Below are 25,999 nucleotides of genomic sequence, written 5' to 3' on the forward strand. Positions count from 1 at the left end.
GTATTTTGTTCTTTCCTGTAGAAATGCAGCATTAATATTAGAAGGTAAAGACTGTTGAAGATATAGGGAACATGAGATTGGATAGTATTAGACAATTTTAATGCTAATTACTGTTGCATCAAGTAGGAAATATTCCAACATATCTTCAGAGTTGTTAAAGATGTCACATTCTGAGTTCTTAATGAAATAACAAAAAAAAAGACTTTTATTTTACTTTGTCAATATAATTACCTTTCCATTCTTCAATGGTATGTTCTCTTTCATCCAGTTGTTTATCATATATCTGTGGAGGAGGCTAAAGAATAGAAATAAATATAAGTATTTTAATAACATTATGCACATGATATAAAACAATATAATATATAGGAAAATTTTCCCATTTATTTGCATGCTTTAGTACAGAATGGAATGAATATAATATGATTACTTATGTTTACTCATCTTTTCAGAACCTAGAATTTCACTTAGAGCACAAAATTAAGGTTTAAAATATCTTTTTTTCTTTTCCTTTTTTTTTTTTAAGTTTTTGCAAGGCAATGGGGTTAAGTGACTTGCCCGGCTAGGTAATTATTATGTGTCTGAGGTAGGATTTCAACTCAGGTACTCCTGACAGGGTCAGTGTTCTATTCACTGTGCCACCTAGCCGCCCCTTTTTCAAAAGAACTTCCTATACTGTTTCTCATTGGAGTCCTTTCTCAGCTTATTGTTAGGTGCTTTGTATGCAAATGTTAAATGGCAGGTAGTGGATATGGAACTAGCCTTCTTAGGAAGACCAGGTATCTAGTACCACAATATGTGATTTCATTGGTTTACACTAATTCTTCAGGAAGAAATATTCTATCAACATAGACAGCAATTCCTCTATAACATAGTTTTAGTGTTTGGAGAAATGGGAAGTCAACTGACCTCAAGGGAATATAACTAGGGGTAGGACTAGAAAAATGTACCACTCAAAAATAGTAAAGTTATATTTGCAGATTCATAGGACATTCAAATCTGGTCTTGACTGACATGATGAGGCATTCATTTTGCCCTTGTTTCAAAGCAATTTGCTCAGGTTATAAGATTTTTTTTTTTTTGTTAAGAAACCAATGTTTATTTTCCATCCGCATTTTTCCAACACTATTAGAGCATCTGGGTAAAACTTAGGACCACTCTGTGGTAGTTACTACCCATTCAGTGGCCTGAGCAGTAGGAGCTGCAGACCAGTCCTCAGTAGCCGGCTGAGCACTCCAATCTTCAGTAGGGAACTGCTGAATGGGCACAGATGGCACCTGGATGCCCTCAGACCAATCAGCCACCTCTGGCTGAGCAGCAGTGAATTCTGGGGCAGGTGCAGTCCATTCACCCTGAAATTCCTCCTTTGTCACTGCCTTCTCAGCTGCGGCCTGCTCTTCCTTTTCAATCTCCTCTGGATCTCTGTAGAAGTAAAGATCAGGCATGACCTCCCATGGGTGCTCACGGGAGATTGTACCACACATCCACAGGACTTCTCGGGCCAGCATCCACCACATCAGACCCACTGAGTGAGCTCCCTTGTTGTTACATGGAATGGCAATGTCCACATAACGAAGTGGGGAGTCTGTGTTGCACAGTGCAATGGTTGGAAGGTTAACATATGATGCTTCAGTCAAAGGCTGATGATCTGCATGAGAATCAGTGACCACCAAGAGGCGAGGCTCCCTGAAAGCTGCCTGGATCTGGTTAGTGAAGGTGCCCCGGGGTGAAGCATCCAGCAATAGGTATGGTGCCAGTGGCAGCAGCAAATTTCAGAACAGCTCTCTGGCCAGTGTTCCTGGATGAGATGACACTAACATCAGCTGGATTTTCAATGGCAACAATGGCACGAGCTGCCAGCAGAAGCTTTTCCCAAGTTCTCTTCAAATTAATGATATAGATGCCGTCACTCTTCCTTTTGTAGATATACTGTTCCATCTGGAAGTCCAAATTGGTGCCACCCAAATGGGTGCCCGCAGCGAGGAATTTGAGGACATCCTCCTCCTTCATCTGCAAGACATCTAGGGCTCCCGACATTGTGAAAGTTACGACGGAAACCGTGAACAACGCCGTACGGACCCCTCTTCTGGGCAGCGCGGAAAGGCAGGTTATAAGATTTTATAGAGCTCACTGTTTGATAAAAACTGCTGAGGAAAACTGGAAAGTAGTCTGGCAAAAGCCAAACACAGATTGATATTTTACATGATTTACCAAGAAAAACTCAAAATGGGTACGTGATTTAGACAGAAAGGGTGATACCAGAAGCAAATTAATTCTGCATAGAAGAAATTTCCCATCACATATCTGAATAGGGAAGAATTCATGATCAAGCAAAGGATAGAGAGGTTTGTGGGAGGTAAAATGGAAAAGTTCAATTATGTAAAATTTGAATGGTTTTTGCATGAATAAAACCAATGCAGCTAAAATGAGAAGAAAAGCAAGAAATTGGAAAAATATCTTTGTGGCAAATTTCTCTGATAAAGATTTATTTCTCAATTATTATTTCTCAATAAGCCAAATATATAAAAATAAGGTCATTCTCCAATTTGTAAGTGGTCAAGAGAGATATTGAAAGGCAGTTTTCAGAGAAAGAAATCAAAGTTGTCAATAATCATAAAAGTTCTGTAAATCACAAGTAATTAGAGAAGTACATATTAAAATGACTTTGAGATATCACCTCTCATCAAATTGACTAATTTGACAGACAAGCTCACATCCATCTCTAGTGTTTACTTTTCTATATTATCTCTGTGAATGTTGAAGAGAAGGGGACACTTCTATTATTCCCTTAGAGGATCGTTATGTCGATCAGAATTGCTGAATCTTTCACAGTTGATTATCTTTAAAAATATTCCTGTAACTGTGTACATCTTTCTGGTTCTGCTCACTTCGTTTTGCATCAATTCCCTGGGTGTTCTGGGAAAATGGGTTCATTAACATTTTGCTGGTAGAGCTGTGAACTAGTCCAACAATTCTGGAAAGCTATTAAATTGTGCATATACTTTGACTCAACAATACTACTATACTTGGTAGCAAGATGCAAGAGACAAAAGCAAAAAGAAAATGATTCATGTGTTAAAAATATTCATAAAAGATCTTGTGGCAGGGAAATGTTGAGGACTGGGGGGAGGTCCAACAATTAGAGAGTGACTAAGTAGATTATGGTTTATGAATATAAATGGAATACTATTGTGATATAAGAGATGTGTGGGAGGGCAGCTAGGTAGCACAATGGATAAAGCACCAGCCCTGGAGTCAGGAGTACCTGGATTCAAATCTGGTCTCAGACACTTAATAATTACCTAACCGTGTGGCCTTGGGCAAGCCACTTAACCCCGTTTGCCTTGCAAAAAAAAAAAACCCAAAACAAACAAAAAAAGAGATGTGTGGGGAATGGTTTCAGAAAACTTGGGGAAGACTTATGTGAACTAATGCAAAAAGTAAACACAGAAGATGAGTATGGGTTTTGTTCTGTTTTGTTAGTGTTTATGAGAGGGAAAAAAGGGAAAAAAACACATTAGGTAAAAAAATGAAGAAGAGGGAGGAGCTTATTATTTTTCATAATTTAGGTGATAAAAAGGAGATATTAGAAAGAAATAAAGTATAGGAAACAGTTACTGGGACCTGAACAAGGTAGCTGACTAATTTTGACCCTATTCCCTTTCTTTTACAACATTCTTTTTATTTGTAAAAATGGAGAAGAGATAGGACAAGAAGAAAAAGAGATTTTTGATGGAAGAGGAAAAGTACATAATCATAAGCAGGAATTACAATGGGATAAACTCACTAATAAAACTGAGAAGCATAACAGATTGGATTAGAAAGCAGATTCAAGAGAATGGTGCTTTTAAAAATACACATATTAAAAGATTAGTACATATTGAAAATGAGGAACTGGAGTATAATTTATCAAGTCTCAGGTGAACTAAAAAAACTTATCATAAGCCTAGACAAGGTGACAATAAAAATTAAAACTACTTAAACAGATTATATTATGTTAAATTATATTATGTTAAAAACACCATAGTAAATGAAAGAATATCAGTATTTATCAATATTATAACCAAATTATTGCTTTGAAACATTGAAAAGAAACAATAATCTAACTAAACTACTAATCTAAACAGTAAAACTGTAACTAGGTTCCTTTTTCAGTCTTAGACAAGTCTAAAAATTAAAAAATAAACAAAGGAGGTTAACAATCTGCTTACAATTCTAGAAAATCTAGATATAATATGTCTCTGATAATTATTGAATGGAAATTAAGAGATATATACATATTTCTCAGTTTTGAATGAGATTTTTATAAAAACTTTTCATATATAATGATTTTCTAAAAACCTCATAAGCAAAAGTAAATAGACAGAAATATTGAGACTATTCTTTACTGAATGAGGTCAAATAAAAATAATTGATAAGGGGCATCTGAAGAAAGTATTTAAACTTGAACAAAGTCCAAATAACCTTGTCCTAAAGAATGTGAAGGTCAAAGAACAAATCATACTAGAAATAAGTTTATTTTTTTGAAAATGGCAGCATGAGAAACACCAAAACTCCAAAGTTTCCTTATACAGAAAATACATAACTCTAAATCCTTTCATCATCATCAACAACAAAAATAGGAAGAATAGATCAATGAATTAAGCACCTAAAAAAATCTAGGAAAAAGTAACAAAGCAAATAGTCAAACATAAAATAATCAGCATAAAATAGAAAACTTAAAAATAAAGGGAAAGGTGCAACTAGGTGGGGCAGTAGATAAGTTACTGACCCTAGAGTCAGGAGGACCTGAGTTCAAATCCAACCTCAGACACAATGATTACCTTGCCCAAGTGACCTTGGGCAAGTCACTTAACCCCATTGCCTTAGACAAATACATATTTTTTTTTAAATTTTTAAAAATAAAGGGCAAATCCATTGAACTAATAAATAAAATGGAATTAAAAAAACCCTAATAGACAACTAATCTATTCTGAAATAAGGGGGAGAGAAGTAACTAAATTACCTTAATTAAAAAGAAAAATTAACTATTAAAAGTTAAGAACTAAAAAAATTAAGGGGGGGAATAAGATTCAAATGGAGTTAGAAATGAATTTGATCAGAGAAAAGTACTTTTGCTATTATACAAATTGCAAAAAATAGTAAAAGGGGGGGGGCATTGCACTACACTCCTTCCTTGAGGCAAATAAAATCTTAATACTCAAACCAAGGAGAGATATCAAGAGGAAGAAACTATAGATCATAAGTTCTTTTTTTATTTCTCTTTAAATTTATTTTTATTAAAGATATTATTTGAGTTTTACAATTTCCCCCCAATCTTGCTTCCCCCACCACCACCACGGAAAGCACTCTGTCAGTCTTTGCTTTGTTTCCATGTTGTACCTTGATCCAAATTGGGTATGATGAGAGAGAAATCATATCCTTAAAGAAGAGAAGAGAAGTCTCAGAGGTAACAAGATCAGACAATAAGATATCTGTTTTTTTTTTCTAAATTAAAGGGAATAGTCCTTGCACTTAGTTCAAACTCCACAGCTCTTTATCTGGATACAGATGGCACTCTCCTTTGCAGACAGCCCAAAATTGTTCCCGATTGTTGCACTGATGGAATGAGCGAGTCCTTCAAAGGTTGATCATCGCCCCCATGTTGCTGTTAGGATATACAGTGCTTTTCTGGTTCTGCTCATCTCACTCAGCATCAGTTCATGCAAATCCCTCCAGGCTTCCCTGAAATCCCGTCCCTCCTGGTCTCTAATAGAACAATAGTGTTCCATGACATACATATACCACAGTTTGCTAAGCCATTCCCCAGCTGAAGGGCATTTACTTGATTTCCAATTCTTTGCCACCAAAAACAGGGCTGCTATAAATATTTTTGTACAAGTGATGTTTTTACCCTTTTTCATCATCTCTTCAGGGTATAGACCCAATAGTGGTATTGCTGGGTCAAAGGGTATGCACATTTTTGTTGCCCTTTGGGCATAGTTCCAAATAGCTCCCCAGAAGGGTTGGATGAGAGATCATAAGTTCTTAAACCAAGATTGTATGACCTAGCTTCCAAAAATACTCCATTAACTGCATTTCAATTTAATTTTCCTTTTGTAATAATTTAGAGACAATATTTTTGAAAAGTAGTTTATAAACTTCAAAAGATTGTCAAGAGATCTATGATCCCAAAATGAGTAAAACTCTCCACACTAGATAATATCTCTAATGAAGAATATCGAAAAATACTAACAAGATATCAAAAGGGAAAGAGCAACATCATTAAAATATTACATATCATGTATGTGATGGAACACTATTGTTCTATTAGAGACCAGGAGGGACGGGATTTCAGGGAAGCCTGGAGGGATTTGCATGAACTGATGCTGAGTGAGGGGAGCAGAACCAGAAAAGCACTGTACACCCTAACAGCAACATGGGGGCGATGATCAACCTTGATGGACTCGCTCATTCCATCAGTGCAACAATCAGGGACAATTTGGGGCTGTCTGTGATGGAATATACCATCTGTATTCAGATAAAGAACCGTGGAGTTTGAACAAGTTCAAGGACTATTCCCTTTAATTTAGGGAAAACAACTGATACCTTATCTGATCTTGCTATCTCTTACACTTTACATTTCTTCCTTGGGGATGTGATTTCTCTCTCATCACATTCAGTTTGGATCAAGGTACAACATGGAAACAATGTAAAGACTGACAAATTGCCTTCTGTGGGGGGGTGGGGGGAGGGAAGTAAGATTGGGGGAGAAATTGTAAGACTCAAAATAAATAAAATCTTTAATTAAAAAAATAAATATTACATATTATAATTAATTGAATTTCACCAGTTCAACATTAGGAAAATGATAATAGACAGATTAAAAACAAAACAGTCAAAACACAAGATTATATCAAAAGGCCTTTGACAAAAATACAAAACATGATAAAAACCTTTATAAAAAATGAGCCATTTGAGTTGCTAGGTGGCACAGTGGATAGAGCACTGGCCTTGGAGTTAGGAGTACCTGAGTTTAAATCTGCCCTCAGACACTTAATATTTACCTAGCCGTGTGGCCTTTGGCAAGCCACTTAACTCCACTGCCTTGCAAAAAAAAAAGACAACTAAAAAAAAATGAGCCATTCCTTGATATTTTAAATATTATCTAAATTCAGGAGTTAGAGTTTTTTGGAATGGAGAAATTTTAGAAGCCTTTCTAAAAAGATCAAAGGCAAAATGAGAATATCCATTGTGATGCTTTTTTAAAATACAATTTCAGAAATTTTAGCTCTTTCAATGAAGCAAGATAATGAAATAGTGGGAACAGACCCAAGAAAAAAGAAAAATTAAGATAATTTCAATAAAGTAACAGAATATAAAATAAAACTCCTAAATCAGTAGCAGTCATATATTATCAAGAAGCTCTAGGGAAAAAACAGAGAAAAAGAAATTTCTTTCAAAATAACAAGTGGGGGGAGGCTAGGTGGCACAGTAGATAGAGCACAGGCCCTGGAGTCAGGAGTACCCGAGTTCAAATCTAACCTCAGACACTTAATAATGACCTAGCTGTGTGGCCTTGGGCAAGCCATTTAACACCATTGCCTTATAAAAACTAAAAAAAAAAATAAAATAAAACAAAATAACAAGAGGGACAGCTGGGTGGCTCAGTGGATAGAACAGTGACCCTAGAGTCAGGAGGATCTAAGTTTCAAATCCAATCTTAGAAAATAATTATCTATCTGTTTGACCTTAGGTAAATCACTTAATCCCATTGCCTTGCAAAAAAACAAAATAACTACAGAGCCTATCAAGATATACTCAGAATTTAAATGAATATAATTATAAACCACCATTTATAGATGTTTATAGAATATTAAAAGACTTAAATAACTGAAATTATATTCATTTCTTATTGTTGAGTCATGGTATTATAATATCACAAAACCCAATTAATTTACAGATTTTAGTACTATGTCAATCAAATTGCCAAAGGATTGCTTTCTAGAACTAGAAAAAATAATAAAAATTAATCAGAAGGAACAAAAAGTTAAGAATATCAACTGAATCAATGGAAAACAACATTGAGAGGAAGGGGACTCAACAGTACCAAATCCCAAAGTGTAGCCCCCCCCCCCCCCCAGCAGTAATCATCTAAAATTTTTGGTACTGGTTTAAAAAAAATAGATTAAATTTACAAGACCCAGAAGCAATTAAACATAAACATCCTTTCGTGATAAATCAAAAGTCATGTGCCACTGAAAGTAAGGACTCTTACAATTTGATATTATGCCGAAAAAATTGGAAAGCAATCTGGGAGAGATTAGACTCAGATTATTATCTCATACTATTTAACAAAATGTTTCAAAAGTATATATGAACTAGATATTAAAAGTCCTATCATAAATTAGTAAAACAAAGAAGACAACTTTTACACCGTGTACAGGAAAGTTTTTAACCAAAGAAGTGATACAGATGATCATAAAAGTTAAAGTTGATAATATCACTTGATACAGAAATAACTCATCATTTTTTTCTAAAAGTTATACTAATATTCTATTTTTATATGGGACCAGAGATCAAATTGTTTCAAATTTATTTTTGATTCTGAAATGTTCTGTTCCTGCCAACATAAGGATAGGTTCTGCTGCAAGTGTTTATGAGAAATGTTGTTAAATCTGGAAAACATATTCTTTTCCAGAATAAATGTATAAAAATATAAGAGGAAGTAAGAGGGGGCAGAATAAATCGCATCCATTTGTTCCTCTGGCAGGCTTGTTTCTCTCAGTACACCTATTACTGGAATAAGCACCTATAATTTCAAAAAGTAACACTCACATCTTCAAGTCTACTTATTTGGAACTCATGTTTCCTGGTCTAGTGTGAAAGACACTATCTTGGTCATGTTGCTGCTCTCTCTTCTCTCTCTCCTTGTTTTCCTTGAGAGTCACCAAATTCTGAAACTTCCACCTGTGCTCCCGCTTCTGCCCCTCATCTGATGATTGTGTCAGTTTTTCTCTCATTAAGTTGTAAGAATTATAAATACTAGGAGGTTTTGTGGTCAGCAAACCTCTTGTTGTGGAATAAACACATGGATGTACACATATATTTGCATACATTTCTACATAACTATATTAATTAAAAGCTTTTATTTTATTTTTAGGACCTTTGTGTGTGGTAGAAGTTTCTTCCCCTTCCCCCCCAAGAATCTGATTTAACATTCTAATATAGAATATCAGGGAAAGTACCTCTATAAGGTCTTTGAGCTCATTGCTGAGAGAAGAACACAAGGTCATTCTCTTGACTCTTGCCAAATAATGAATATGTATATATCCTGCTGTGAACTTTGTTTTTTTCCTTTCACTCCAAAACAATCAGATTGGATGATATCCCCCTTCTTTCATAATGACCTCATAGATAAAATGTCTATCTGAATCCAGATATTCTAGAATCTTACATGAGACCCTCCATGTTCTCTTTGTTAGTCAATCTTGGTTACATCAGGGAAGAAAACCAACTATTTCATGTAGAGACCCCAAAAGGTAGATTTTTGAATCTAACAAAAGCAACAGATGGGACATTGCTTCAACAATCACTGTCCCAGAACTCCTAAGCAGGAAGGAGGATATTGGGTTAGTCAGAGCTGAAAAACCATCTTTGAGCTGCCATATCATCACCATCTGGAGAGCTGCAATACCGTTGCCCAATCTGGACACAGATTTAGAAGACCACATAAACCATTCCCAACTCTAGTTAGTTGTAAAAATATCTTTTAATAAAAGTCATATGCATTTTGTCTCCTTCTAAATGCAGGCCTGACACATAATTAATCACTCAACAAGAGAAGTGTTTGCTGCCAAATGAAGGAATTGAAATGAGTTGGAAAAATGGATCATCTGATTTTCAAAGTCATCAGACAGAAGTACTTCAAACTCTGCTAAAGTGAGCTGACCTAATTTATTCAAATTTATTTATCAGTGCTTGCTGTCCTTTTTATAAAATCATTCCTTTGGAATAATGCTCTCTATAGCATAGATTCATTCAAAGTCATATATATATATGTATACATATATACATATATATATAACCAATTGGCATTAGGTAAAGTTAGAACTGATATTATTCTATATTATCAATTAGTTTTGAGAGAAATAATTAAATAGATTACTCAAAATACAGATATTCGACTGTCTGTGATATTCAAGCAAATTTAAATAGAAAAAATTCCTCCCCTTCCCTCATACCTACAAGTAAGATATCATTTAAACATGGTTACCTGGCAACACAAATCTTCTCAAATTAACGATGAAAGATGTTCCAATGTTCTAAGCTACTGGTATTGTTGTCAGGTGTACTTTTAAATGAAATGATAACAAAGCAATTAATTCAGTGTGTTGTTTTCTCCAGGCAAAGGTAGCAGCAGGAATATATGATTGGCTTAAATAAATACAGGAAGAATCTGGAGATTCTGTACACTATGTTTCTTGGAATAAGGAATCTTCTACCTCAAGAAACCATGAACATAGAGAACATAAGATCTTGAAGAAAAGATAACAAAATATTTTTTGGATGAAATAAGTGGACAAGTCTAGTTTGTTTCATTAGACCTATGATTACCTTCTAATTATCACAGTTTGGTAAAACGTGACTGTGTTCCATCTGTGAATGGAAAATAAGAAAACTATGCTTACCGCCTCCACTTCTGCAGGATCGTACCAGACATTGATGTATGGATGTTGTAAAGCATCATCCACTGATATCCTTTTGGCTGGATCGATCACTAGCATCTTTGACAAAAGGTCCCTGGCTTGACTGGCTGAAATTATTAAAAAAAGGTAAAATTCTAAGTGACTGAGTAGGCAAGGGGAGAGAAATAAGTATTTATTGGTGAGGATCAAAAATGAATCTTCAATTCAAACCCTGATTATAACTTTTGACCTTCTAGAAAATAAAATGAATTTTCTATTTCTATTTATCTCTAGAGTTTATTTAATTCATGAATCTGGGGAGGTAATATACCATGCGAATCCCTTCCTTTGATATTATGAACCATAAATCCTAGAACGCTGAAAATAATCTAGTCTAGGCATTCATTTGTTGATATGTTTGTACTGTTAGAGCTATATGGATTAGCAATTGTATTTCATTCATGACCCTTTGCTAAGGGTCAACTCTGATCAGCTCTACTACTGATGCAAGGATATTCTCTTTTCTCTTATATTAATAAGAATAGTTTGTAGAAAGATATTTAATGTATCTTGAGTCTATGAAAATTACTATTCTAAAATAATTTGATTTCATGAAAAATATATTATTGATATTATGTGTTTTGTGATAAAACTATGATTACAAGCAGCAAAATTATTTTTCTCATAATATGATGAGAAAATTGTCATTGTTTTTAATTTTTTCTTTTTTTAGGGGGTTTTAATTTTTACTTAAAAAAATATCTTTTTTTTTCTATTGGAGAACATTTAGGTTTTTTTTCCATTTTACTTACTAGGAAAGAGAGGTTAATGGTTTAAATGATATGACCTGGATCAAAGTCAGAGATTCTAGTTTGAAAAATCAATGATTCTGGGGTAGCTAGGGGGTGCAGTGGATGGTGCAGTGGATAAAGCACCGGCCCTGGAGTCAGGAGGACCTGAGTTCAAATGTGACCTCAGACACCTAATAATTACCTAGCTGTGTGACCTTGGGCAAGTCATTTAGTCCCATTACCTTGCCAAAAAAAAGCCACAATGATTTCCCCTCCCCCTTTTTTGGATAACATAAGATCATAAATTTAAATCTGAAAGGGACCTCCTAAACCCTTCAGTTCAAAATCCTCATTTTAAAGATGAAAAAATTGATTCCCAGAGAGTTAATGCGAATTTTCCAAGGTCCCAGAGGTTAGTGAACTCCAAGTCTTAGAAGACAATCTGAACTCAGGTTCTCTTAACTCCAGAACTGCTCTTTCCATTGTGTTCTACTACCTTTAATCTTTTATCTTTAATTCTTTTTTTGGAAAATTGTGTAGCTAATTCCATTAAACCTTAAAAAAAAGTATTTTTGACATACACAACTAAAGCAAAAGAAGAATGAGAAAAGGCAATTTTGGCACAGTGTATCACAGTTTGTGCCAGAGTATCTAGATCAGAGTCATCAAGGCCTGATTACAATGAAGGAAATATTTAACAAAATAAATAATGACTTAGTACAACATAGATAATGTTATTTTGTGGTTTTCTAAATTGGTATAGGGCTCTAAGGAACTCTTTCTATTTGAATTTGACAACACATGGAGGCAGTGCTGAAACATTTGGCTTTTGTATAGTGAAATATATTTTAAAGAAGACAAAATTATAAGGAAAGAAATCAAAATCTTCAAATTAAAACAAATAAAAAGATATTGTGCTATTTCTTTTATTTAATAACAAATCTCAAGGCAGTGGCACACTAACTACAGCACCGATCCTGGAGTCAGGAGGTCCTGACCTTAGACACTTGATTCTTACTAGCTGTGTGACCTTGGGCAAGTCACTCAATCCCATTGCCTTGCAAAAAAACAAAAAAAAAGAGAAAAACTAACAAATCTCTACTTAGGAAGCAAGTTGGTGCTTTTGAATCTTTAGGTTAAAGATTATTTCAATTTTAATTTTTTAAGTTTTTAGTTCTTTAATAATTCAACAATTATCTTTAAAAGGAGATAAGGAATACTTTATTTTTCTACTACTCTATTAGTATTAGAAAAAAACCATCATCTTGTCTGAAAAATTGAATGGTTTTACTCCTCTTTTAAATTCAATCAAAATGCCACCTCCTTTTTAAAAAATGTTGCTGATTCTACCTATTGGAAATGACTTTCCTGGATTGCTTATAATATTTTGTTATTGTATTTCTCTAATAGATCTGTTATATATTAATGAACATTAATTAAGTGTGTGTGATTTCTTATTACCAGACTCTCAGCTCAAGGATTGTAGGGGCCAAGTCGTAGATAAATTTTCAATCTCCCTTAGGGCCTAGGATTATACTAGGCACACAGTAGGTTTTTTATTCATGTTTACTTTTTTTTTAGGTTTTTTTTTTTGCAAGGCAAATGGGGTTAAGTGGCTTGCCCAAGGCCACACAGCTAGGTAATTAAGAAGTGTCTGAGACTGGATTTGAACCCAGGTACTCCTGACTCCAAGGCCAGTGCTTTATCCACTATGCCACCTAGCCACCCCCTCATGTTTACTTTTAATTAATTCATGATCATAGGACTTAGAAATAATATTCTGGAAATAATCTGATCTAGTCCCCTCATTTTACAGATAAAGAAAATAAAAACTAAAGGAGAAAGGTATTATATATGTCATAAGTATCCCAATCAATAAAATATATAAAATAAATGGGAAGTCCTGCTGACTCTGGAATTTTTCTCACAATACCCTCTCAAGTTGTCAACCACTACAATACCTATTTTTAAGAGATTCTGGAATGTTTGCAACAACGAACTTGAAAATGCTGTCTTTTTTCCTGCCTTGTACCTTCTATATTCATTGTCAGAATATTTCTCCTCTCTCAAATAACATTAAAAGCAGAAACTATAACTATTGGATTTAGAAACATTCTGGAAAATATTCGAAAAAAGGATCAAAGAAAATAGAATATGTTATTTTAAGAAATATGTCTATTATTGAATTTCCTATATTTGTTGATTCAATAGTTTACCCAATTTTCAAAATTTTTGTTAAATAAAATTTGTTATGGGGGAACAAATATTCATTGTCATTGTGTCATATTATCATCAAGTCTAGGGCACTGCCTCATAGTCACAAAAGTGAAATTCAAAAACAAGGACTGGTTTTACTTCTCATTTAATATAGTATTTCTCTGACTTTTAAAAGAAAAAAAACAGGTGAATTTCCTTAAAAATTGAAATTGAGGTGTTTGTTCTAATAATTAGATTCTTAGGAGGAGACTTGATGCCAATGGATTTCAGTGTAATTTCATACAGTAAGAATTCACCATTAATGGCAAGACTATATTTTTAGTTGTTGTTAGTTTGCTTCTGAAATTGAACTATTTATTCACTACTTATGTTCACAGGTAATTCTAATAGTCTAAAATTAGACAAGTGAGAAAAACTCACAGATATTCAAGTTCCTTAAAAACTCACAAAATATTGGAAAGATTGTCAAGCCAAAAATGTTTATTGGAAATTAAATAAATTGGGTCACTGTGTGCATGTTAATGTATTTCACACAGTGAGAGAGACAGACAGAGAGACAGAGAGAGAGAGAGAGAGAAAGACAGAAAGATAAAGAGATAGAGAGACAGACAGAGAGAGAGAGAGAGAGAGAGAGAGAGAGAGAGAGAGAACACAAAACATTGTATAAAAAAATACTGGTCAAGATGACCTGATTTCAAATTTCCCCTCTTAAAGATGTGGGTCTTTGGACTAGTTACTTACTCCTTCAAACCTCAGTTTTCTCATTTGTAAAATGGGAACAATAATAATCACGGTAACTATCGCATGGTTGAGGCTCAAATAATATAATCTATGTCAAATGCTTTTCAACTTTATTATACAAATGTCAGTCATCATAAAAGAAAAACAGAGGGAAAGCATGAACTTGGAGTGGCAGATGTGATTCATTTTTCACCTTCTAAAATAAAACATGATTGTGTCATTGTATATTATATCTACATAATTATAAATAATTATGTATACATAATTATTTATAATTATTATAATGTATAATTTATTTCTCTTCATGCATGCCCAAAAGATGATGCTCGTGGCCCCACCCCCTTTTAGGGAAAATTTAAAGAGAAGACCACTCCAACCAAGAGCCAGTTGTTGACCATTTCCTTCACACCATGACCCAAAAAGTCTTTGCTTAACATACCTTTAAGTTTATTGTGCTCGGAGTCAGCAGGGAAGAGGGAATCTGGAAAAAGCTTGGGAAAAGTAAGGCCTGCATACTTGGGCCGATTCTCCACGTAGTTTCTTACTGTGGGTTGCAATTTCTTCATGAATTCTGGGCATGGCGTTCCCAGTTGCTCAATTACTTTGTTCCATTGATCAATGTCTGAGGATCAAACAGTTAAGGGAAAAAAAGTGTACTCTACTAGCTGTCACTGCCTACAGTGTGACTCTTTCTCAGCGTCCTCAGTTACTGTAACAAGAATTTTTAAGCAATGAATTCCTATCAAAATTTTAAACTCTGATGGTAATTATCTGCCCCGATGATCAGATTAAACATTTCAAACTTCCCTCCCTCACCCCATGTATGCAAAAGTTAACTCTGGGACTTCAGGATAATTTAATCAGGTACCTGGCAAATGGTTTTCATATTACTTTGTGATTATTTATTAATATTTGAGATATGATCTAATGGGTAGAGAACGGGTCTAGAATCTGAGAGAAATTGGATCCATACTAACCAGCTGGTTCTGAGTAAATCGTTTAACTTCTCCACATCCTAGAAACTCTCTAACTTTAATAGAAATGTTGGTTTGCTTAGGTAGAGAGAATTTTTTCACATGAGAGTTCCTGAAGCTTGTAGCAGTAGGTGCTAAATAAATGCTTATTCCCTCCCTCCCTCCTACCAATAAAATCACAAGCCTGGCTCCTATCTTATCTATATACATGTCTTATGCAAGAATACTATCTCCTTGAGAGGAATCCATGCTGCTTTTGTTTATTTTCATATTCCTAGTGACTAGCATACTTCTTACCACATAAAAATATTTAATCAGAGTTAAATTAATTACTTTTTTCTAGAGGAAAAACTGGTTTATAAAGGGAAATGGTATATGAATGGCAGATTTTGACTTTGAGATTTAAAACCCTGGGATGAGCACTTTTTTTTTTCACTAAGATTCCACAATTATTATGTTTAAAATGAGAAGATTTGTTTTAAATCTTACTTTTCCCCTGTTTGTCATAAATTACCTTTTCTTTTCTCTCCACTCTATGAAACTATAATAATTTCATTTTCTTCTTTTCTTATGACAGGTGACTTGTATCGATCCATGGACATGAACTCAGATTTGGCTACATCTACAGCATCAACTTGATATTGACAGTGAAACATCAGTAAATGTGCATTCTGCTAAAAATTGAGGGAAACAGTTATGGACCAAAAGAGGTGAGGTGTACCTATCAAGGCAATTGTTCCATGTTTCATATAACTGATGGTGGTAACATTGAGTTGACTAATTTGATATTAAGGATGCCAAGGAGGATGTTAAATTCTATTATGGTTCAATCTATTTCATTTTGTTTTGGGGAGTTTTTTGCAAGGCAATGGGGTTAAGTGACTTACCCAAGGTCACACATCTAGGTAATTATTAAGTGTCTGAGGCCACATTTGAACTCAAATCCTCCTGACTCCAGGGTTGGTACTCTATTCACTTCACCACCTAGCTGCCTCAATCTATTTCATTTTGAAAGAAAACAGAATCAATAAATTTTTTCAAACATCTATTGATCTCAAGAGGTAATATGTCATAGTATATAACAAACTGATTTCAAAAACTGAAGAGCTGGATTTAGTCCCACTTTAGACACATGAAGGTTGTGTATCTCCAGGTCAGTCATTTAGCCTCTCACCTGCTCTAGGTAATTGTCTAATATCGCAAAGAATTTCAGGATTAATTCTTGCAAAAGATAGCCCAAGGAATCCTCCTCTAGAACACTCTATGATCGCTGTCATTTGCTAACTGTGCCAACCTCATTCCAATGCCTTTGTCAATGGCTGTCTTCCAGTCTAAAACATTTTCTTTCTTTCTTTCTTTCTTTCTTTCTTTCTTTCTTTCTTTCTTTCTTTCTTTCTTTCTTTCTTTCTTTCTTTCTTTCTTTCTTTCCTTCTTTTTTCTTTCTTCCTCTCTCCCTTCCTCCCTCCCTCTCTCTCTTCCTCCCTCTTTCTTCCTTCCTTCCTTCCTTCCTTCCTTCCTTCCTTCCTTCCTTCCTTCCTTCCTTCCTTCCTTCCTTTCTTTCTTTCTTTCTTTCTTTCTTTCTTTCTTTCTTTCTTTCTTTCTTTCTTTCTTTCTTTCTTTTCTTTCTTTTTCTGTTTACTTCCTCTTCCTTCATTTTTCCCTCCACCTTTTTGTTTCCTTCATGATACAACTCAAATTCAGCCCTCTATAAAAGATCTTTCCTGTCCCTCCCTTCCAGTGGCTAAAGCCTTAAAATGAACTTCCATCTATTCATCCTGTATTTAGTTTTTCTCTGATAACAGAGAAAATTTCTAAAGTCATAGCATTTGAATGAAAATAACTAACCTCCTAATGATACAAATGCATCACTCTATAAATATCTTTCCCAAAATCAATACCATTTCTATGTAATATTGTCTGTAAAATATCTTCCAGATTCACAGGGCAAGTAACTATAAATATGCACAAACCCAAAACAATATCATGGATTTAATGAAACAGGATGTGAAACAAAATTTATTCCCACCAAATAGCATTAATATGGTTGAATGCATCTCTAAAGTATTTTACATGGAAAAACTACTCTTTCTTTTCCAATTTGGGTATTCTATATTAGTTGCATTCAGAAACCCAGTGAAGAGTAATTATCACTTTTGCTTTGATGGTTGGATGCTAGAATTTACCATTCAGAGCACAAATAACTATGCTATGAACAATAATTTTCCTCATTTAATTTATTAAATTCAATAGAATCTGAATTTTAAATTGCTCAATTTAAAAGCTGGTTACATAAGTATAGTTACTTTTCTACATCTACAATACTAGAATCTGCAATTAAGTTTGGAAATCATAATAAAGTTCAGAATTAACTCCAACTTCATGGAGAATTAAACACATCTCCAAGAGGAAATTTTCAGGGTTTTTTTTTAAACAAGCATTTATTAAACATCCAAGGCACTGTTCTGTTTTAGAAATATTATTTCAGTTTTTACTCCCAAGAATTCTGGGAGGTAGGTACTACTCTTAATCCCTCTTTACAGGGAAGGAATCTGACATAGGTGACTTGCCCAGGGTCCCAGAGTAAGTTATCTGAGGCTGGATTCAAACTCCATGTCCAGTACTCCACCAAGAACACTCCCGAGGTACTTCTACAAACTTCTTGGCAAACTTCCTACCTCTCTCTTATCTCAATGAGGTTTAAAACTTTCTTGAATTTTCTGCAACATATTCAGAAATCCTTGGATTTTCCCTTGGGTCAGTATTGGAGGTTTTGGCAGTTGGCAAATAATGAGTACCTTGTATAGTCCCTATTTAAGTGAAAAATCATGATCTATGAAGTTATTGAAAAGTTATGTCTCCAGCATATAGCACATTGCTTAGCTCATGGTAGGCACTTAAAAAATATTTATTGACTTATTGACTGACCATCCCTATGTGAAAGTTTTCAAGACATTTCATACAGCGATAGAAATGATGGCTATATGATTATTCTGGGTCTACATAAAGTTTAAGAAAGTTCAGTTTTCTTGAGATGTGTTTCAGAAATATAGAAATTCAAAGAATTTGCTGTTTTTCATCTTTAAGAAAAAAAATTTCCAAACCTGTCAATCATTTTGGAACAGTTGGGTAGTGCAGTGGATAGAGCTCTGAATCTGGAATCAGAAAGAACTGAGTTCAAATTATGATCTCAGACACTTACTAGTTTTGTGGCCTTGGGCTAGTCATTTAACCCTACTTGCCTCAGTTTCCTGATATAAAATGAACTTAAGAAGGAAATAACAAACCACTCTAAAATCTTTGCCAAGAATATCCCAAATGGAGTCACTGAATTGGACATGACTGAAATAACTGAAAAATTTATCCTTTCCCTAAACTATCAGGAAATGATGAGAGAAAACAATTAAATAAAGAGAAACAACACTGAAGGAACCAAAACCCTTATCAATGTAATGATTCATTTTCACTTCAGAGGGTTGATGAAATGTAATAACCATCCCTTAGACTTGAGGTTCAAGATGAAATATACATTTTCAGACATTGCCAAAGGTATGGTTTGTTTTTCTTAACAATATTAATTTGTTGTAAAAGTGAGATGTCTATTGGCAAATGTGAGGAAATCATTAGGAAGTTACATTGATGTTTAAAAAAAAGATATTATTAACTTTTTAAAAGAAAGGAATATTAATGCGTCCTTGGAGATCAATTTAAAACCTGGTTCACCTCACCACCAGCTTTCTGAATTTTAAGAGTAGTATTCTATAAAATTGACTATATAATCAAAAGATCTACATTGGAGAACATCCATTTGAAAGGCACACAATAAATTATTAACATCTTCAAGGAAGTAATTGTTAATTTTAAATATTATATATGCTTCCTGAAGAAAGGAAATTTCAGCAGAACAATTCTAGTTGTGAAATTTAGTAAGTTATATGATATTCAGGCTGTTTTTTAAATAAAAGTTAATGGGGCAGCTAGATGGTGCAGTGGATAGAGCACTGGCCCTGGAGTCAGGAGTACCTGAATTCAACTCCAGCCTCACTCAATAATGACCTAGCTGTGTGGCCTTGGGCAAGCCACTTAACCCCATTGCCTTGCAAAAAAACCTAAAAAAAATAAAACAGTTAATAACCTACTCAAGTACTTGGTGGCAATCCTGGGAATTGCTCAGAACAAGCCTCTTAGATATTCAAAACAGTTCACCCAAACAAGATTTGTCATCTCTGGCAAAAGACAAGGTAAACTTTATTCACTGAACATAGATATATAAAACACAGCCAAAAGAAAAGCATAAAACTGGGCAAAACTCAAACTTTTTATTATATAATAGCTTTGATACTTGTCCTCATGCCCCCATTGAAATTGAAAGAAATCTCTCTCGAGATCAGAGATAATTTGACATAGCTATGCTAGGGTAAAACTTTTAAGATGATTAAATGCAATTCACATGAAGATTTTGTCCTCCTTTTAGCAACCTAAATATTTCTGGTTCCTATGAAGTATTTAATTTTTGCATCAAGAAAACTCTGTAAAATAAAAGGTAAAAATTCACTATTTATTATTGCAGTTACTCTTAGTTATTTGACTTCAAACCAAAAACGGGGAGTTAGCAGCTATGGGACTTATTATAGTTACATCATCACAGGACATTTGTCATTTGATGTATCCAACGTGGTTAAGTTTACCATGCTACATCCAACGTGACCATCAAGCTTATCCTTAATAACTATCTCAAGACATCATAAATGTACTTTCTTTACTAAGCACCAGAGTGCAATAAAAATTGAAGAATAATTTTTCAATTATCGTAGAGTGAACTGAACAAGTTAAAAAAAACTATACACTTTCCTCCCACTTAAAAAATGCTTACTTTCACCAAAAATTATAGTGCATCTTCGTTTTACAACTAAACAGTTTTAGAAATTTTTACCACTGGGGGTAGTTAGGTGGCGCAGTAGATAGAGCACTGGCCCTGGAGTCAGGAGTACCTGAGTTCAAATCCAGCCTCAGACACTTAATAATTACCTAGCTGTGTGGCCTTGGACAAGCCACTTAACCCCATTTGCCCTGCAAAAAAAAAATTACCACTGAATCTATTTGTCCCCAAATCCTGAAGATATTAGAGGGAAAAAATGAGACAATATAAAAAAATAGAGATAATGCAATCATTTAAAGGTATGAAAATGTAAGCTGAAATAAATTAATTAACATTTAAATTTTAAATATGCTACTTCTTTGGATTGTTTCTTGGATGATACAGTATTATGATTCTTGGTTTAAAAAAATAAACAAAAAAAGAAAAAAGGGAAAGTAAAATGTTTTCAAACAAATTTTTGAGTGCTCATACTGCAAATATATCTCATAGGATAGCAGATTTAGAGCTAAAACCAATCTTAAAAAAAGATGAATGTTAAGTGAGGGGTATTTGAAGAATTTCTGACCAAAAAAAGGTTAACAAAAACAAAACAAAACAGAATAGGTAAATTTTATATACCACAAATAACAGAAACACAAGAAAGATAAATGTGCAGAATAACCAAAGGAAAAAGTAAGTGATGAAACACTTTTATTTAAAGAAGAAAGTTAACTGTAGTGAAAGCATCAGTAACAACAAAGGACATATAAAGAGGATAAACATCTAAAAAAGAATTTAAAGAAATAAAATAAGTGAGGATGAGGAAATGCAACTGAAGATCTAATATTAGAAAGCACTTATATAGCAATTGAGGATTTGCAATGCATTTTACAAAATTATCTATTTATTTATAAAATTTATCCTCACAGCCCTAGAAGATAAACATTATTCTTATCCTCATTTTACAGATAAGAAAACTGAGGCAGAGAGAGGGCAAGTGATTTGCCCAGGGTCACAAAGGAAGTCAATGTCTGAGATAGTATTTTCCATTTGTCAAAGGTCTGGAGGCAACTGTACACAATAGCGGAGCATTTTATTGTTCCTCTAAAGTTGAACAAATATAATAAATATAAACAAGATTTTTAATCCCTGGCAAAAGGCAAGGTAAACAAAACAGAAAATAGAGAATTTTGCAAATTGGTGAAGAAATTAAAATTATAGTCACCTTCTGAATGGAATCACAAAATATATCAGCACTAATTTTATATACATAGACATGTATATAATATAATAAGGCATACGGAAATTGCAAATAAATGTAAAAAAGCTGGAATATGTAACAAAATCTTTCATAGACCAAAGCACAATGAAAATATTGAATAATACAACGAAACTGGACTTAATAATGAAATACTAAATAATTAATGAAAGAAATTATATAAGCAATAAATAAATAAAAGATAATGCTAATGATGAGAAAGCCTACCAAAATTTCTGTGATGCAGCAAACACTGTGTTCAGGGGAAAAATTCCTAAAACATAAATTAACAAAATAGAAAAAGATATAATTAATAAGCTATATGCAATTTTAAATATCATAAATCTAACATATAAAGAAAACTAAAATAAAATACCTATAATTACAAAATTTAGGATAAAATTTTATCCTAATTAGAATATAAATAAGTCAAGTACATAATATTCTCTATGTTGTAATATAGTAATTAATATAATATATGTGAAATATTAAAAACATGATTGATAAGAGAAAATAAAATCAAATTATTAAAATTTATGAATGAACCAAAAAAAACCCAGAAGAAATAAAAATAATTTTCAAAACCTACTATGTACATTTTTAGACCATCAAACTAAGGATTTAAAAAATAAATGATCTAAATAATATAAAATACCCAAATTACAAAACATTAAATATAAGGACATAATGGAACAATCCAAATAAAGAAAAATCAGAAAAAATGAACATCAGAAAAAAACCTCAGTATTCTATAAGTCCCAAAATATAAATTAACTAGGAAAGAATTTTCCATATGCCCAGTATTGCTAGGAAAACTGGAAAGTAATCTGGCAGAAATTATATTTAGAATACCATCTTACACAATAAACCACAATAGATTCAAAAATGAAAATGTGACCTGAATATTAAATATCAAACCATAAAAAAATTAGAAAGCAAACAATCATATCCCTTTCACAACCATGGACAAGGACAAAAGCTTAATCAAAAAAAGATAAGAGACAAAATACAAGAGAATTTCAAAAACATGAAATTGGAAAAAATTTGTAAGTACAAATTAATGTAATTGGTATAAGAAATTATATAGTTAACTAGGAGGGAAAACTATTACATATCTGATAAGAGTCTGATTCAGAGAGAGAGAGAGAGAGAGAGAGAGAGAGAGAGAGACACACAGAGATAGAGCTCTAATGAGACTCTGATATGTATGCTGTCCAGTTGTCTCCAATTCTTTTAACCCTTTGGATTATACATTCTTGGGGTTTTCTTGGCAGAGATACTGGAGTGGTTTATCATTTTCTTCTCCAAGGGACAAAGGCAAACAAAGGTTAAGTCAATTAACCTCTCAAAGGACCTGTTTCCTCATCTAAATGTACCACTCTCATCAGAGATTTAGTCTGGGAAAAGGGCTTGTTACTTGTTAGCTTTTTAAAGTGATTAAAATAAATGTATTATCATTATATAATAAGGATTAGTTCAAGGAAATGGAGAATAATTTTTCCTGCAGAAGAATTCTAGAAATATGATTGTTTCTGCAAATATTTTAAAGATTGTTAATGTAAAATAACTAACGAATTTTTGCTAGGTTGCTTAGGAGACAGGAGAGATAAATGATTGGCAGTTTAAAAAAGGCACATTTTGGCAATAGAAAAAAAGAAATGTCATGCAAGTAGAACCATGTTTAAAAAAAAGAGGGATCTGAGATAGGAGCCCTATTTCATGAATAAAAGTGATACAATGAGCTCTCTGATATTAGATATTATCAAATTGATTCTTTCATTCACAGGCAAATAGGATTAAATGACTTCTAAAGTTCATTTTAACCCTGAATTATGCTTTTCTAAGTTGTTATTTAATCAAATGTGAAATATGAGGCAATTATTTCCTTTCTAAAAGAATATATCATAATATTGAGTAATTAGTAACATGAATAGATTTTAAATGATCAAAATAATTGTGGCTAAACCCATCTGGACAGCTCCATGTGGAAATTATATATATATAATATATAAAGTTCAAAGCTGGGGCAGCAAGGACATATTGGAAAGAGCACCAGCCCTGGAGTCAGGAGGACTTAAGCTCAAATTCAGCCTCAGACACTTAATATTTACTTATGTGTGTGATCTTGGACAAGCCACTTAACCCCATTGCCTTGTTAAAAAAAAATTCAAAACTACCCTTGGGAATTTAAAATATTACTTGACTTGCAAAAAATGTTACCATACAACTCTTTGGAAACTTATCTACTTCATAAAATGAGACAAGTTTATTGTAATTTTTCTAAAGAATAGAATACTACTGCAAATTTACATAAACTATTAATTTTGTTACTGCCAACTTGGGAGTAGTTCTGTTTGTAAATTACTTTTATCTTTTAAGTATATTTTAAAAAATATTTGATTTAGTACCTATAACTACCAACTGGTATTGATGCTCAGAAAATGAAGTGTACTTTTGATAAGGTTGTTTAAAGGACTCATGTTTCCAATTTTTAGTTCAGGAAAATATGATCATGGGGGAAACACAGAAGTTCTCAAAATACTTGCTTTTCAGAAAAATTTAAAGTAAATGATGAAGGCTTACATTACTCCAGGCAATGATCAAAAATCTGAAAATTAGATGACCAGTAGTATAGTCAAGGCCACTTCTTTTTTTTTATTTTTATTATTTTTTTTTGCAAGGCAAATGAGGTTAAGTAGCTTGCCCAAGGCCACACAGCTAGGTAATTATTAAGTGTTTAAGGCTGGACTTGAACTCAGGTACACCTGACTCCAGGGCGGGTGCTCCATCTTCTGCACTACCTAGCTGCCCCTCAAGGCCACGTCTTGCTCATACAATCTCATCCTCCATTCAGTTGCCAAAGAGATTTTCCTAAAGTGCCTGCAGTTCTGAGTAAGTCAGATCCCATCTTCATCCCCAACCTCACCTCAGGAAACTCCAATGGCTCCCTATGACCTCCAGGATCAAATCAAAACCCTCTTTTTAGTGTTCAAAGTCCTCCATGACCCAGAAGCACCCACCACCTCACCCACCCCCACCACAAACACACACCTTTCTACCTTCCACCTCACCAAGAACTCAGCAATCCAATTTTAGACCATCAGTGTCTGAGGTGGTATTTTTTCATTTGTCAAAGGTCTGAAAACATTGTAAACAATAATAGAAGAATACATTATTGTTCCTCTCAAGTTGAACAAAATAACAAAAAAGGAAATAGAGAATTTCACAAATTGGTGGAGAAATTAAAATTATAGTAAACTTCTGAATGAAATCACAAAATATATCAGCACCAATTTTGTATACATAGACATGTATATAATGTCATAAATAAATTGCAAATAAATGTAAAAAGCTGGAATATGTAACCAATCTTTCATAGACCATAGCACAATGAAAATATTGAATAATACAACCAAATTGGACTTAATAATAAAATACTAAATAATTAATAAATCAAAGAAATGTATAAGCAATAAATAAGTGAAAGATAATGCTAATGCTAATGATGAGAAAGCCTACCAAAATTTCTGTGATGCAGCAAAAGCAGTGTCCTCAACAAGGCTCTCCATTTCTTGGCTCAGGAAATTTTCTGTTGCTATTTCCCATGTATGGAATGCTCTCCTTCCTCATCTCTGCCTCTTGGTTTCCCTGGCTTCCTTCAAAATCCAGCTAAAATTCCACCATTCTGCACAGGAAGACTTCCCTAACCCTACTTAATTCTAGCATCTTTGCTCTAATGATTGTCTCCATTTTATCCAGTTTATATCTTGTTTATACTTAATTGTTTGTATGTTGTCTCCTCTCATTGAACTATGAATTCCGTGAGGGCAGGGACAGTTTTCTTCCCTTCTTAGCACAGTGCTTGCACCAAGAAGAAGCTTAATAAATGCCTATTTACTGACAAGATTTTCCCATTCTTTTGGGTACTAAGATGGTTTCCATACACTAAGGAAGAGCAAGGTTAATAATAAATTTCATATATTCTGCATATATATATATATATATATATGCAAACACACACATAAGGGCTTATGGCTCTTGTAGGAGGGATTTCTCTATCAGCAATACGTTCTAACATATTTTCTATAAAAGTAATTATGGCAATAGTTAAAACATTTCTTCTAGAATTTGATGTTTTCTTTTTTAAAACTGGTTATGGTTACGGGCAGCCAGGTGGCACAGTGGATAGAGCACTGGCCCTGGAGTCAGGAGGACCTGAGTTCAAATCCAGCCTCAGATACTTGCTTTGCAAAAATAAAACAAAACAAAAAGACAACAAAATAACTATATGGTAAAACTTAAAATTCAGGTCCATTTATCCAGTTTGTAAACATTTCAGCAAAAAATGGACTCTGACTTTCATAATTCACATTCTATTTATGAGAGAGAGAGAGAGAGAGAAACAGGGGGTGGCTAGATGTCATAGTGGATAAAGCATCGGCTCTGGAGTCAGGAGTACCTGGGTTCAAATCCAATCTCAGACACTTAATAATTACCTA

General features: G+C 33.6%; 1 protein-coding gene, 1 long non-coding RNA gene and 1 pseudogene across 11 annotated transcripts in view; 1 reads left to right on the top strand and 2 right to left on the bottom strand.

Moving 5' to 3' along the window:
• MAPK10 (mitogen-activated protein kinase 10) overlaps nucleotides 1–25,999 on the bottom strand; it is a 184,695-nt gene that overhangs the window by 26,207 nt on the left and 132,489 nt on the right. For 6 of the 8 annotated variants that reach the window (XM_074228604.1, XM_074228605.1, XM_074228602.1 and 3 more), the window contains 3 exons: nucleotides 14,853–15,035; nucleotides 10,668–10,792; nucleotides 232–295 (listed from right to left, as the gene is read on the bottom strand). In XM_074228604.1, the coding sequence (XP_074084705.1) occupies nucleotides 232–295; nucleotides 10,668–10,792; nucleotides 14,853–15,035 (372 nt within the window). Of the gene's footprint in view, nucleotides 1–231; nucleotides 296–10,667; nucleotides 10,793–14,852; nucleotides 15,036–15,906; nucleotides 16,386–21,728; nucleotides 21,775–24,551; nucleotides 24,639–25,999 lie in introns of those variants that run through there. The other 2 variants (XR_012476894.1, XR_012476893.1) reach the window with 2 other exon arrangements.
• LOC141516070 (small ribosomal subunit protein uS2 pseudogene) lies at nucleotides 1,131–2,034 on the bottom strand (annotated as a pseudogene).
• LOC141517535 (uncharacterized) overlaps nucleotides 9,447–25,999 on the top strand; it is a 77,915-nt gene continuing 61,362 nt past the window's right edge. For 2 of the 3 annotated variants that reach the window (XR_012476895.1, XR_012476896.1), the window contains exons 1-3: nucleotides 9,447–9,518; nucleotides 9,790–9,918; nucleotides 15,965–16,097. This is a non-coding gene — a long non-coding RNA (uncharacterized LOC141517535). Of the gene's footprint in view, nucleotides 9,519–9,789; nucleotides 9,919–10,383; nucleotides 10,812–15,964; nucleotides 16,098–25,999 lie in introns of all 3 variants that reach the window. The other variant, XR_012476897.1, reaches the window with a different exon arrangement.

The sequence above is a fragment of the Macrotis lagotis genome, chromosome 3 (genome assembly GCF_037893015.1).
Source record: "Macrotis lagotis isolate mMagLag1 chromosome 3, bilby.v1.9.chrom.fasta, whole genome shotgun sequence".
NCBI lineage: Eukaryota > Metazoa > Chordata > Mammalia > Peramelemorphia > Peramelidae > Macrotis > Macrotis lagotis.